Raw genomic sequence first — 15,415 nt, forward strand, 5'->3', positions numbered from 1 at the left:
TGCAAACTGACAGGCGTGCAAACAAATCACAAAACACCAAAAGCAAATCCAAAAACAAACAATCTGACTTGTCAGTTCTGGCCCACAAAGTCAAGTTTATCACTTCAATACCAACAATCTAATGCATAATTAGCAACATTTCCTAACGTCAATGACCAACATTGTCAAGTTACGTAATGGAAACTTGGTTGTGTAGCATATGAAATTTATTTTCTAAAATGTGATTATTGAAAATATCAGTGATAATAAGTTGCATTTTTGTTTTGATGCTTTGCATTTTTTCAAAAAGCTGAATTGTTAGCATCTGTTTGGATACATGTGCGATCTTTAATTCGTTGCCACACTTCGACTACACCGAATACTATACTAGACCAAAAAAGGCAGAGGGAAAGTCCAAGTATTTCATGAAAAACTGAACTTTGAAATGATGACAAACATTCCCAAGCCACACCTTCGACTTGCTTCTAGTAAAGACAAAGACCAGCAATCCATAGCCCTCCACCTCTATGTGTCTGTTCATGTATTTACTCAGATGAACACAGAGGACTCAATGTTTTTCTTTTTCTGCCTCTGCTGACAGGTCCTTCGACAAAAGGAGCCTGCCATGGTGGGAGGTCTACTGTGGTAAGTGGCTGCCCTCGCCTCTGTGCTGTCAGCCTTAGCGACATGTCCGCTCGCCCCCTGACACCCGGGAATAATGATATTAGTGGAGGGTGGAGGAGACAGGACGTCAATAGGCAGATTTGGTCAATTTAACCCCTCTGACCCCGTCCGGCCCTTCAATCTGTCAGGCATACCCTTTCCTCTCGTGCTAAGCAGCTACACAGGGACAGGAACAGAGAAGGCAGAAGAAAGAAACAGAGACTAAAAAAAAAGATACAGGAGGTGGCAAGAGCAGGCAGAAAACGAAAAAAGGTGAGAAGAAACCGAATGAAAGGACAAGACAGACAGGCATACTACAATGCTAAATTAAGGGACATTTTGCAAAAACTGTCATTATTCACTCACCCTCATGTTTCTACCTGTATGACTCACTATCACAACTCAAACTGAACTCAGTGACTCATTAATCTGGTCAAAACAGTTAACAGCTAGAGGGCAAGATTTGCAGCATTTATTTGGTCAAACACAGTAAAAAAACAAAAAAAACAAAAACAGTAATACTGTGAAATACTGTTTTCTATTTTAATATATTAAAAAAAAAAAAATTCAGGATTCTTTTATAATTAGAAAGGAGAACAAAAATATTTAAACACTATAAATGTAATTAAATAAATTTTATACATCCTTGCTGAATAAAAGCAATCATTTATTTAAAAAAAAATAAAATAACGTCAAACTTCTGAACAGTAGTGTAACTTTGCAGCATAATCTGCTTAAACAAACTACTGTTCTGAATAAGACAAAACAAATCTGCAAACCTGGCCCCTATTCCAACTTTTCAACTGTTTACTAAAAGTCAAATTTCAAGTCAAGTCAAATTTATTTGTATAGAGCTATTCACAATCCACATTGTTTCAAAGCAGCTTTACAGAAAAGTTAATGTTAATATCTTTATATCTTCATGCCTTACAGTCACATTTAGCAGATACATATTTTACAATTTGCTATGATACAAGCAAACAAGCAGATTGCTATATATTATATATAGCCCTACGTAAGCATACTTTATGTATGTGTATAAAGTTGGACATACTTATATATCCAACTTTATATATAGAGCTGGGCGACTATCTACTTGCATTTCGCAAGAAATAAAAAAAAAAAAATCAGACAGCTGAGATTTTCTATATAGTATATATCACTTTATGCGAGTGTACTGTATGTATGCAAATAAACTTGAATATAATATACATCCAACTTTATATACAGAGTTATGTAAAGGGGATTTGGAAATGCAGTTTTTTGGAAAACACACAAAAATGTGAAACTGCTCATTGGCTACTCCAACGAAGCAGTGCACCTTGCTCACATTGCTTTGTTTGTGTCCTCCATTCTTGCTTTCCTCGTTTCTAAAGCATGAATCTTACTCCATGTCTCCAGACATCTATAAGAGATTGTCTGCGTGCTGCTGCAGCACCGTCAGCCAGCTGGAGCCAGGCCAAGTAAACGCTGCCAGAAAAGTCAGCAGGCCACGCGTGTGAACAAACAGTATGGGAAGAGGTCAGAGAAAGTGTTGTGTGACGCAGACCTTGGAAAAAGAAGGAGATTGAAGGGTGAGAGGGGAGGATGACAGAGACTCTCGGCACATGAGCCTGCTTTATTTCCCCCATTATGACGGATGGCTTCTTCATATGGCGGCAGCTGCAGCTGCTTTTGGAGAAGCTGAGCAAACATGACACTATTGAAGAGGACTGACTGAGATAACAGCCTGAAAAAACAAGGAGCACGGAATTACGGTTATCTCACCACTCTGTTGGACACTACTTAAAGCCAGATCGATATGAAGGTGTACGACAAGAGCACATATGTAAATGTTCACTAGATGACATTATTTATGTCACACTTCTTTACTGCTGAACCCGAACAAAATATGTTTATTGTAAGGGCTGTTAATCAAAAACTGAAATAAAATAAAATAATAAATCACAAACAAACATTTGCTAAGAAAACCCCCATAAAAATTATACAAATTTTGACTGCAGAAAAAAAAAATCTTACAGTTTGATCCTTCAAAGTTCTCAAACTTTTTGTTTGTTCCAGGTTTAATTAGATTAAAGTATTTAATCCCAGATTTTAATGTATTCTCTATTCTCTCCACTATATAGAAGTGTCGAGTGATCATCAAGCATGTTGGTAGATCATGAAGATCTCTAGCAGCATCTGTTATTCAGAAGATGCTGAGGTCAAAGTGTCTCGCTTTGGGATGCAATGCAATGAGATGGGTTGAAAGCTTCTCAAATCTGTAAAAACCCCATTTGATCTAATGCTACCGAATACTTCATATTTTATCGCTGTGAATATAATTCTTGACAAGAAATTGTGGTCTTTAAAATCCATTATTGAAACAATATCTCTCTGAGATCTGTAGGTTATTAGCAGGAACTGATTTCTCAATTCAGCACTCAGAGTGGATTAGTCATTAGATTTTCTCTTCCTGAGCGGCATATGGCTCTAATACTCCTGGGTCCATGAACAGTTAATCAAAATGGTAGTATAACTCAGACCCTGCGGATGGAAATGCACATATCCGCCTCTAAACCAGTATAAAGCTGTGTGAATAAATCATAGGTAACCAATGTGAGACAGCTGGAAACTGTTCTCTCTGTACAAATAAATAATGCAAAGCAACATGACCAAGCAGTAAAACCTAGAAATCCAGACTCTTGGATACATGTTCAAAAGATCAAGATGGCCCTGCGTGGTGCCTCTATCTTAAAAGAAAATACATTTCTATACTGTTTGAGGAATGGTATTCTTTTGTAAAATTCAACTTGGTGGAGCAGATACAAATGTAACAAAGTACTCCAAACAAACAGGATGTTCTTTTAGTTCCTACGGGATCAAATACATGATTACAATATAGCTTTACATTATATGAATGTTTGAGTTCAGTGAGATTTTTTATCATTTTTTTTTGAGCATTTATTTGGTTTATTTAAAATATTATAACAATTTAAAATAACTGTTTTCTATTTTAATAGATTTTAAAGTTTTTAAAGTTAACATTTATTCTTGTGATGGCAAAGCTCAATTTTCAACAGCCATTACTCAAGTCTTTAAAGGGTTAGTTCACCCAAAAATGAAAATTCTGTCATTAATGGGGAAGCCGTGGCCTAATGGTTAGAGAGTCGGACTCGTAACCCAAAGGTTGCGGGTTTGAGTCTCGTACCGGCAGGGATTGTAGGTGGGGGGAGAGAATGTACAGTGCTCTCTCCCACCTTCAATACCACGACTGAGGCGCCCTTGAGCAAGGCACCAAACCCCCAACTGCTCCCCGGGCGCCGCAGCAAAAAAATGGCTGCCCACTGCTCCGGGTGTGTGTTCACAGTGTGTGTGTGTGCACTTTGGATGGGATAAATGCAGAGCACTAATTCCTAGTATGGGTCACCATACTTGGCCACATGTCATGTCACTTTCACTTTTTGTTCACTTTCATTAATTACTTCCAAACATTAAGTTCCAAACCCGTAAGACCTTCTTTCATCTTCGGCCAAAACAAATTAAGATATTTTTGATCAAATCTAAGAGCTCTCTGACCCTCTGTAGACAGCAATGCAACTGAAATGTTCCCAGGTCCAGAAGCGTAGCAAGGACATCAGTAAAATAGTTCATGTGACATCAGTGGTTTAACCATAATTTTACGAGCTACGAGAATACGCTTTGTGCACAAAGAAAACAATAATAACATAATTTATTCAACAATTCTTCTCCCCGAGTTACTGTCTTCCACCATTTTGGAGAGTACCCCAGAACGTAATCAGCGTTGTTTACGCTCAGCATGTGCGCTTTTAAGGATTGTTGAAAAAATTATGTTATTATTGTTTTCTTTGCACACAAAAAGTATTCTCGTAGCTTCGTAAAATTATGGTTGAACCACTGATGTCACATTTTACTGATGGACCTGGGAACATTGCAGTTGCATTGCTGTCTATGGAGGGTCAGAGAGCTCTCAGATTTTATCAAAAATATCTTAATTTGTGTTCTGAAGATGAACGAAGGTCGTACATTTTTGGGTGAACTAACCCTTTAATGTCACATGATCCTTTGGAAATCATTCTAATATGCTTATTTGCTGCTCAAGAAACATTTCTTATTATCAACAATGTTGAAAACAGTTGTGCTGCTTAATATTTTTTGTGCTTTTTTCAGACTTGAATGATTAATAGAATGTTCAAAAGAATAAAATTTACTTGAAATGGAATTTTGCTCAAGTTCTCAATCATAATGACAAAACAGAGTGAATTGTTTTCACTGCAGTGTACTCACTAATCTAAGATGTCTGGCTAGATAAAGCCATGCAGGGGAGGCTGATTTAGTCAGTGTGACACTGCACTGAGCCAAAGGAGGGGCAGGACTAGTTATGTAAATCTTTGATTTCGGTTACAACGTCATCTTTATTCATTTGCCCTCATATTCTGGGAAAGTGAATGATGTCAATAGCCAGTACTTGGACAGAGATACTGGCGGCCGTTTACAAGCACCAGTGAGCAGTAGCATCCCTGCATCGGCAGAATTTATTACCAGAGACCACCAGCAGTAAGTTCATATCACTTTCACCCAGAGTAAAGTTGGGTTGCGGCCAACACTACCAAACAAAGAGGGAGCTGGGTCTCTGAATAGATCTGTGATGGATGAGCTGATGTTGACTGCTCTGTGCTAGAAGATCTGGTGTGTGTGTATAGTACTGGGAGAAAGTGTGTGTGTGTTTTGTGTATGAGTTTGTCAGGAGGGGCTGGTGTTTCCCACAGCTTGTGTGCACTGAAGGCAAGGGGCTCTGTCATATCAACAGTGCATCTCCTGTGTGAGCTAACCTTTTATGGTCTTTGACAGCCAGGCTCAAGATGGCTACCATACCACACAGAGCCGTCTTTATTAACCAAATGCTAAAGCAGACTACATTACATTAGCCAAATACCAAACAACCAATCCACCAGAAACCATGACTGACCTTTTACGTTTCTGGACATTAGCAGCATTAGCATGACATGTAGATACTACACAGAGAGGTAACAAATCTAAGCCTGTCCTACACTACAAGCTATCTCAACCTTCTAATAACCTGTTTGTTTGGTTTAAAGGATTTGGAGTTTCATTTCTGTTCACGCTAGGCTTATTGTTTGTATTGTCAGCTCCGACAGACACATTTTTTCACGTAGGCTACAGTGTATATCCCTCAGACATGTCTTGTTTGGTTTAGCAGACTTTATAAGTTGGCGAAATGTGTGACTGGTGGCCGTGTGTGTGCGTGTACATTGTAAGCACTGCAGTTCAAAAAATAACGCTGACGTTAACAGCAACGTTGCTAGTAGAGTAAAAGATGATGAGACACATGACTGTCTACATGTCTAGTCTAAAATTGACAACTCCTCATTTTGCATTCTACAAAATCCCAAAAATGTGTTAACCAGTCATTTTAATTTAAAGCATACATGCTGGGCTGTGTATCAAGGCAAATTCTTGAGAATATACTGTGCTGGCATGAGATCTGCATTAAACATGACATAGAGAAGTGATTCTGATTCTTTTATTTTTAAAGGTTATTTCACCCAAATATGAAAAATCTGTCATCTCATCCCAAACCTGTATTTTTTTTCTTTCTTCTATGGAACACAAAATAAGATTATCATTGTATGAAAAAAACAAAAACAAAATTTTTTTTTCAAAATACATTCTTTTGTTTTCCATAGAAGGCAGAAGTCATACAGGTTTGGAATGACATGAGGGTGAGGGTGTATTCCATCATTCTCTAAGCTCTATTAGAAAGGCACGCAACTCATCTAATTGCTATCTAGTTTCCAAATCTGTACTTAACCTGCTTTTGCAATAGTTTAACTTCATTATAATAACCTAATTTATATAGCAGATGATCACGAAGCACACCATAAATCAACGGACATATGGAGCCAGTCTTTAAATGGCAGGAAATCGCTGGCTTCATCTCATCAATTCTCTTCACCTGTCAGGATCACAAAGGGTGTATCGCACTGTCACATCACAGCGTACGGCTGAGGGGGCGGGGCTTAAAGCAACACATCCACTGGGCTCCTTTGTGACAAATTCTTCCCATACAAGTAAGATGGATAAATAATTAAAGGAATAAGGTCAGTCCTGAGAGAGAAAGAGACAGGAAGGGAACTATGAAGGGATGGAGGAGCAGGAGTGGGGAAACAAGGAGGGGGTCAGGCTATTAAATTTATGACTGAAAGTGCCACATCATCAGTGGGGGATGCCATTTCCTGCCAGAGAAGGGGGTTTAAACTAGCATTGCAAAAGCAGATGGTGAAGACATCACCACAAATTATACCTTCAAACACAACTCAAGAACATTTAAATTTAGACAATTCAATTTATTAAATAAAAAACATACCTGGTTATTTTTTTTATTGCACTACATTAACAAGATCAAAATCACATCGAAAACAAAATCACAAGAAAGGCTGCTTTGAATTTAAGTGCTACTAAATGCATTAGTAGAAGTTATGACATAGTGTAACAATCATTTATGAATCATGTAGAAGCTTAATATGCAATAAAAACATTATGCACAATGTTTTGGAGAGAGATTGCTGTGAAATCTTGTTTATTTCTTCCCAGTATAACTGTTATATGTTATCTGTGTTGTTAATAGGTCTGAACACCCAAAACACCCCCTTTTTCTTATTGTAAATATGCTGATATCAGTGGAATTACGATGCCACAGGCTAAACTGAAATATAGTGTTAAAACCAATATTATCACAACTTCTTTAGCATATCTTATTCAGGCTTATTTAGGCAAAAAGGAGAAGTGTAATTAACCGTAACTCTTATTTGAAAACATTGCTCCCACTCATTACTGTTCTGTTCTACGCTACTATTGCTTTTCTAATATCATTTCAAGTCATTGTAAAAAGTTTATTTTGATTGTTTATACACTACAGTTTGAATGTTTGGGGTCATTAAAATTTTTTTTTATGTGTTTGAAAAAAGTCTTATGCTCACTAAGGCTGCATTTACAATTTTACATGTTTGTTTTCTATTTGAATATAATTTCACATGGCACATATTGTCACATGATCCTTCAGGAATCATTCTAATATAATGATTCAGTGCCCAAGAATCATTTCTTCTTATTATTAATCTTCAAAAAAAAGGTGTGTTGCTTGTGTAATATTTATAGAAGTCTTAGAAATCCTTTGTAACAAATGTATAGTCTGTACTGTCACTTTTGAAAAATGTAATGCATCCTTGCAGAATAAATGTATTAATTTCTTTAACCTCAAACTTTTGAACAATAGTAGTTTTTAGTACTACACTGTAGTAGGGCTGGACGATATGGCCAAAATTTATATCACAATGTATTTCTTCATTTCGGTCGATACGATATAATTCCGATATCGATATGAACACTATTAAAAAAAAGCCTAAAAAACAGCACAAATAAATGAATGTTTACCTTATATCAAACTATAGACTGACATACACTACCAGTCAAAAGTTTTTGAACAGTAAGATTTTTAATGTTTTTTAAAGAAGTCTCTTCTGCTCACCAAGCCTGCATTTATTTGATCCAAAATATAGCAAAAACAGTAACATTTTGAAATATTTTTACTATTTAAAATAACTGTTTTCTATTTGAAAATATTTTAAAATGTGATTTATTCCTGTGATTTCAAAGCTGAATTTTTTAGCATCATTACTCCAGTCACATGATCCTTCAGAAATCCTTCTAATATGCTGATTTTCTGCTCAAAAACATTTATTATTATGTTGAAAACAAAGGAGTAGATTTTTTCAGGTTTCTTGGAGGAATAGAAAGTTCAGAAGAACAGCATTTATCTGAAATAGAAATCTTTTGTAGCATTATAATCTTTTTGATCAATTTAAAATTATAAATTAAATTAAATTGCAGCGCTAAATAAAATTTCTATAATTTCAAATAGAAAGCAGTTATTTTAAATAGTAAAAATAATTCAAAATGTTACTGTTTTTGCTGTACTTTGGATCAAATTAATGCAGGCTTGGTGAGCAGAAGAGAATCTTCAAATGCAAATTCATTCTCTGCCAGCCGGAGGCGCTTTTAGAGTGATAAAACTAAGGGTTTCCCCAGTAACGGCTGTAATCAAAGCAGCTCCGCTCATGAAAGCTGCTTTATCAGATAAAAATGAAAATGTCATCAAAACTTTTCTGAAGACAGTCGGTTCCCTTCAGAGATACATTCATATAAAACACCCGCTATCAAAATATCGGAAACGTGTTTAAAAATCATATCACCGTTATTGAAAAAAATTATATCGCGATACATATTGATATTGAATTATTGTCCAGTCCTACACTGTAGCTGAAATGTAAGCAATGCAATTACTAGTTATAATCTTGAATAAATATATCTTTAAAATCCTTGTCACGCTCACTTCTCCTTGTAAAGACCATCTGGAAATGATCTGCTGAACAGCAATGGCCTGTCAAATTTACTGTTGATCATAAAACATTTGTCTAAGCAGATGATACACAGCAGGAACACAACGTATAAGCCAACAAAATGACACTGACGGAAGAGGCCTTTAAGTAACAGCTTTACGACACTAGCTCTGAATTATTGAAGAGAGGGAATATGAGTCGTGGTCAGCTCTAAAGAATACGGCACATTTCTCCTGCATTCGACAAAGAGGTGGAACAAACCTGAGCTAGTCAGAAACACACACTGAAGCTACATGGAGGCACAGTTGAGCCGTGAGTGATGAGAGGTGAAAGGTGAGCACTATATATACACACATCTACACACACAACACGCCAACGACAGACATCACACCTTCCTAAGAAATGCACGTTGTCTTATTCAATATTATATACTCGATATATTTTCATTGTCAAATGCCACACTAGCGTATAGGTTTTAAGAACGAGATGACTGTTCAACCAATCGCCTCACGGGATAGCGTGTGCCACGACTGATCGTTTCACTAACCCTTTGATCTCCTTAATGATCAATGACCAAGTGAGGAATCTATGTGCAGCAAGCCTAGTTTTATGGCGATGAGAGGGGGTGAGGTCTACAAATAGGTCAAAGGTCATCAGATTCTGCTTATGCTAAACAGAAACGAAGAGTCAGCAAGCCCATGTTAGATTTCACAGAGGCAAATGCTGATTAGAGAGGATCATGTTTCCCTGGGAGCCATCTTAAAGTGACAGTAACATATTTTTTTCTTTATCTGGGAGTCAGTGTGTGTTACTCTTCTGACCTAACATTAATAATGAAACATGGTACAACATCATAGTTTACTGATATTAAAAATGTGACAAAATACACACTGCTGTCCACCTTCTTTTTTTTTTTTTAAAGAAATTAAATTGATTGTGGATGAAATTTATCAAAAACAACAGTGACTTGTAAAATTTTAAAAATGATTTCTATTTCAAATAAATGTTGTTCTTTTGAACTTTCTAATCATCAAAGAATCCTAGAAAAACGTATTACTGTTTCCGCAAAAATATGAAGCAGTTTTCAAAATTGATAATAATAAGAAATGTATCTTGAGCACCAAATCAGGATATTATGATTTCTGAAGGATCATGTGACACCGAAGACTGGAGTAGTGCTGTTGAAAATTCAACTTTAACATTACAGGAATAAATTACATTTTAAAGTTTATTAAAACAGAAAGGTTATTTAATTTGTAATCTTTTTTCACAATATTATCGATTTTACTGTATATTTGATCAGCCTTGGTGAGCAAAAGAGACCTTTCCCCCCCCCCAAAAGCTTTAAAAATTCTACCAACCCCAAACTGAACAGTAGCGTACCTCACCACGTAATTGTGTAGCTAGGTCACTGTACAAGCTACTTCCTCTCAGCTATGTGTTGTAAATTTTTATTGGTTAGCGATCACCCCTTGAGGAGAGGCCAGATCCAGTGCCAAGCCTTACGGTTTCTCTGACTCTAAGAATTTAGTTCCTGCACCTAAGCACTAACTCGAACCCAAATTGTGGAGGCCTTCACTGGATGTTTCTGTTTTTTCTCAAAAAGGTTCGTTATTGATCTTTCGTCCCCCTTGCGAGCAGCCTTGAATAATCCGTTTCCCTCTCAGTTCTTCTCTACAGTTTATCATGAGCGCTGAGGGGGAGAGAATGGAATCAAGGAAGGAAAACAAATCCATTATCTTGTCAAAATTCTATTTAACTTCATTAGGCCTCATCCTAGGAGAAGTGGATAATGTCCTCTGTTGATAACATTGGCTGCTTTTTAACAGTGCGGTCAATCATGATTGGACATGTTTCGACCCAACAACTTCATCAATACACAAAAATTATGCATGGCTGCACTTTTATTTGTATACGGAAAAATCATCTTACATTATCTTTTACTGCTTTTTGTTCATTGGATAAACAAACTGTTGATATATACTATTTTGAGTGATCAGTTCTTGCTCTGTCACCCAATTTAATGTGCTATTTAGTTAAAGATAGAAGGGGCAAACCAGAGTGAGGATCAACAATGCTCAGCTGTGGATCTATGGCATTACAGGATATATCTGGTTTGTATTGATTTAGTGAGGACTTCAATCAGAATTTACTGATTGCTTCCCTGTACCCCTTTGAGGGAGGAAGGGACAAGAAGGGATCTAGAGTATTACACGGATATGACTTTTAGCTCTATTAATCCAACTGTGTTCACCTATATATAAACCAGACACTAGCTGGAGTGCCTAGCTATTTTAAGAAAATAATTCTCACCTGTGAAACAGATAGAGGAAGATAAAGACAAAAAGTGTAAGCTAACAAACACTAAAGGAATTTGAGGGAACTAAAATAGTTTTTTTTTTTAAAGCATCCCTATATATATATTTTTTTTTTAATTCTACATACATTTTTTATGCAGAAATTAAATTTTTTTGTTCACATAGGAAAATATCAAATCCATATCTTCGGAAGAAGTCCATTTCAAGCTGTCCCTTCCTCTGTGGAAGTGCTGTTATTTACCACCAATGAATGGAACGGAGTTCGGAGTGAAATACAAAAAGAAGTGTGATTGGTAAACACAGGCATACAAACATTCAATAGACGCTATCAGAGGATCCCGGTACTCTTACACAATATTGAAATCTTCCACAAATGGCGTGGACAAAAAGCAGCCTCTGCTCTTTACTTTATTGTTCACTGAAGGTCAGAGTCCATTTTCTTTTTGCTCTGCTGACAGTTGGCATTTGATTGGTTCAACACGGTCTGTTGTTACCATAATTCACATAAAATGCAGCAAAAATCATTATTTCCTTAGAATCCTTAGAATCCGTGTTCCTTGATTTCCTGCTGGAGTAACTTCCTTGATGCTATACAGCAGAAAATATCGACATTTCTTAAAGCTGCAGTCCGTTAGTTTTGCCTCTTTGTTGCCATCTCTGTTTGAAAACCTGCAATTGCAGCTGTCTGCGGAATTATCTTCCTTGCGTGGGTTGTGCGGCGGCTCGGCTCCAGCGTGGATGAATCTTAAGTTTTGAGGCGTATGTGTGGCAGTCAGTCACCACACCGGTGTGGATATTTACTGTACTTCGCAATCACAGATTCTAGCCTATGTCTTGGAATATATGACCTAAATAAGAATTTTCACCAGATACTGTCATCTGAACAAGTAAGTAACAAGTCTGCCACGTTTGTTCTGACCAACTGAGGAAAAAAGCATTACAATAAATTGCGCTACCAATGGTGATTTAATCTAAATTTAATTAATACATTTAATTATTCTGGCTGCTGTGAGAAAAGGCTATAAACTATCTGCCACCTGCAGGATTCTCACATGTGATAGCCTATTTGCCGGGACAACTTCTTTATGTTTACAGAAGTGACGTAATGACGCAGCAGCATGCTCGAATTTCCCACGAAAACCTACCCGTACCACTCAAATTAGAAAACATTATTATAAGCTAACCGTTGTGAATCGGGCTAAAGTAAGGCGATAGTTTTGAACACTGGCTGGTTATGTACTTGCTCAAATATTGATTTCGGATCCTTTTTAACCAAAAAAAGTTACGGACTTCAGCTTTAAATACAGACATGTTTTCTATGATGATATTTATATGGTGATAAATGCATCTCACTGCTTAGAAATACATATTTTTGAATCTTATTTATTGAATAAATCACTGAGAACCTGCATTCAGTGATAAGGATATGTTCTTTAAAGACAGATTACACAAAAAAATCCAGTACATCTCAAAAACACCTAAAAATATCATTTATCAGAGCTCTTAGACCTCATAAAAAAATATGAAAGATCAGAACTAACATTTCTTATAAACAGCCTAAACTTATTTCTGGTTTATTTATTATGAAAACATAATAAATGACCTTGCAAATGTTCTTCTTTTTTAAACAGCATGTGAAACAATGCATTCACTATGACCGGCAAACTGGAGGAAATCAAACCTTCCTGCTTCTGAGGATATGTGTTTGAGGAATAAAGTAAAAACATCACAACTACAGACATTTAAGATGAATTTAAAAATACCCCCCTGCTGCTCTGTTTCTTCACATTTCTTCACAAACCACATTTCACTGTTTTATTTTTTCTGTGAGTGTTCGCTGTTGCTTTTTATTTTAGAGTGTAAATATTTTAGGTTTCGGCCTTCTTTAACAACTGAACCAGTCGGAAAAAAACACAAACCCTCAGAGCAAAACGCAACACAAGCTTGTTTTCATTTCAAATATTTCATAGTTCCCTTCAGACCTGATAAATCATCTTTACAGCAGCAGGAAAGGAATTGGGTGCAGGGCAAAATCTGTAAAATAAACAATCCCTGGGATCCAGAGGCGTCTGATGCTGTTTCAACTATTAATTGTTCCCTGTTTCTCTACTGCTGTAGCAGAGATCTCTTTTACTGACCTGCAAATCTTTTAGCATGGAGGTGTGGAAGTCAGTCGGAAGTCAATGACATCCATGGCAATAGTACTGAAAGTGCTCTTCTTAAATGAGTGAAATGATCAACGGCTTTAAAACAGAGCTGTCTTCTGCATTAAAGTGTCCGCTGTAATTGAAGTTTCTTTCATGAAGGTGGGGAATGTTGAATCACATGCCTGTGGAATTCAGGCTCTATTTGACCCTTGAATTCATTGCTGGCCATTAAAAACAAAGCAGGCCTTCTATGCTGCATGTGGGTTGTGAACTATGTAGGGCACTGGCCGGTCAGTTGAGTAGCACTTATTCATGAATTCAGCACTGGATTAAATTGAACCCTGATTGTATCAAACTATGGAGTTAGGACAGACATTACTTTGTCTCACAAGTGGCTTGTTGATGTTTAGCAGCTGAATTACTTCTTCACTCAAATAAACGAATCAGGTTATGTTAAATGTTTTCACACGTTCATGCACGTGTTTTAAATCTACCTTTAAACTAACCCAAGAACTAAACAAAACATTGACAAGTGAATATTATTTTTCATTTTGTTATTTCATACAGCGATACACTAGTAAGCATTTTAGCTGATTTAAGAAATTTAAAGGGATAGTTCACCCAAATCATCATCATCTTGAAAAATGTATTTTGTTTGTCCACACAATGAAAGCCAAAATGGTTCAGAACCACACAGCACACCACTGCCTTTCATTGTATGGAAACAAGCAAACACTTTTTTTATTTGAGTGTACTACCCCTTTAAATGACTCATGAGAGTTTGGACAAAGATTGCACATTATCGCTTCATCTAGCAGAAAAACAGTCTTTGTCTATAACGCTATCATCAAGACAGGCGTAAGTTCTCCAGATTGTCACTACTGTTTGGGTGAAGGGGATGTTACAGGGAGGCCTGGGGCCAGTAAAAGGGGGTGTGAGTGCAGAAAGAGAGCAGAAATGAGGAATAGGGGGTGGGGGTGATTACTGACCTCCTGAATCAGAGACGAAGAGCCACCGCCACCGAAAGCAACACTTGAATCTTTCAGCTTCCTCCCTGGCCCGCTGCCTTGGCCTGACTGAACACATGTCAAGGGCACAACTGAAATCACGGGCTGAGAGGTACAAAGAACTACATTTGACTCATGCTAATGAAGCCAGCAAAGAAAGACGGCATTTGTTTTAAACAAAACAAAGGTCACAACACAAAACATTCTGGTGTTAGTTGCTTTAGTAGCAGACGCTGTACTAACAAGCAAGTGAGTTGGATTATACATAAACATTTTATATTTGCAGACAACAGGCCTTTCTTTTTTCTTTCCACCCCCATTTTGCTTTTACATTCTATTCAATTTCTATTCACTTCATACATCCAGTTTTTTCAACCCAAAAATCCTGCCCTCTGGGCTCCATTATCCAAAAATCTCCTGTGGGATTAAGCAACAAGCTAATTTACTAATGTTACATGTGATCTTTAGCCCCATGTGTGTCTCTGAATCAGACTGCATGGGTCAGGCTGAGATTACCCTCCATCTTATAAATGATTCAACTGCTGAGGAAAAGGGTGTTACTACTAGCATTACACTTTTACACAAAGAGACAAAACTAACCCAAAGATATGTCAAACAGACTTAGCTAAATCAACCCTCTACATTGTGAGTAAATCACTCGCATATGCGACTAAATCTTCACTCTGGGCGACTAAATGATGTCTAATATTAGCCAATGGCTAATAAATTATTAGATTTTACTCGCCAGTGTGTGAGTTGGAGGCTGAGTATAAGTTTAGCACAGATATATTTTCACTCGCCAAACACTCTGACTGAGCGCTTCAGAGTTTCACTCTCCGTCAAGCGATCTGTGCTATTTATCATTTCATCTCAATGGATGC

At 37.0% G+C, this 15,415-nt stretch overlaps 1 protein-coding gene across 2 annotated transcripts in view; it reads right to left on the reverse strand.

The window, feature by feature from the left end:
* LOC107681123 (AT-rich interactive domain-containing protein 3A-like) overlaps positions 1 to 15,415 on the reverse strand; it is an 80,060-nt gene that overhangs the window by 49,653 nt on the left and 14,992 nt on the right. Inside the window, exon 3 of one of the 2 annotated variants that reach the window (XM_016477290.1) lies at positions 14,517 to 14,603. The exons of the other annotated variant lie outside the window; for it this stretch is intronic. Within the exon in view, the coding sequence (XP_016332776.1) occupies positions 14,517 to 14,603 (87 nt within the window). The remainder of the gene's footprint in view (positions 1 to 14,516; positions 14,604 to 15,415) is intronic. 2 annotated transcript variants of the gene reach the window in all.

This window comes from Sinocyclocheilus anshuiensis, unplaced genomic scaffold, assembly GCF_001515605.1.
Source record: "Sinocyclocheilus anshuiensis isolate Anshui unplaced genomic scaffold, SAMN03320099.WGS_v1.1 scaffold697, whole genome shotgun sequence".
NCBI classification, from domain to species: Eukaryota; Metazoa; Chordata; class Actinopteri; order Cypriniformes; family Cyprinidae; genus Sinocyclocheilus; species Sinocyclocheilus anshuiensis.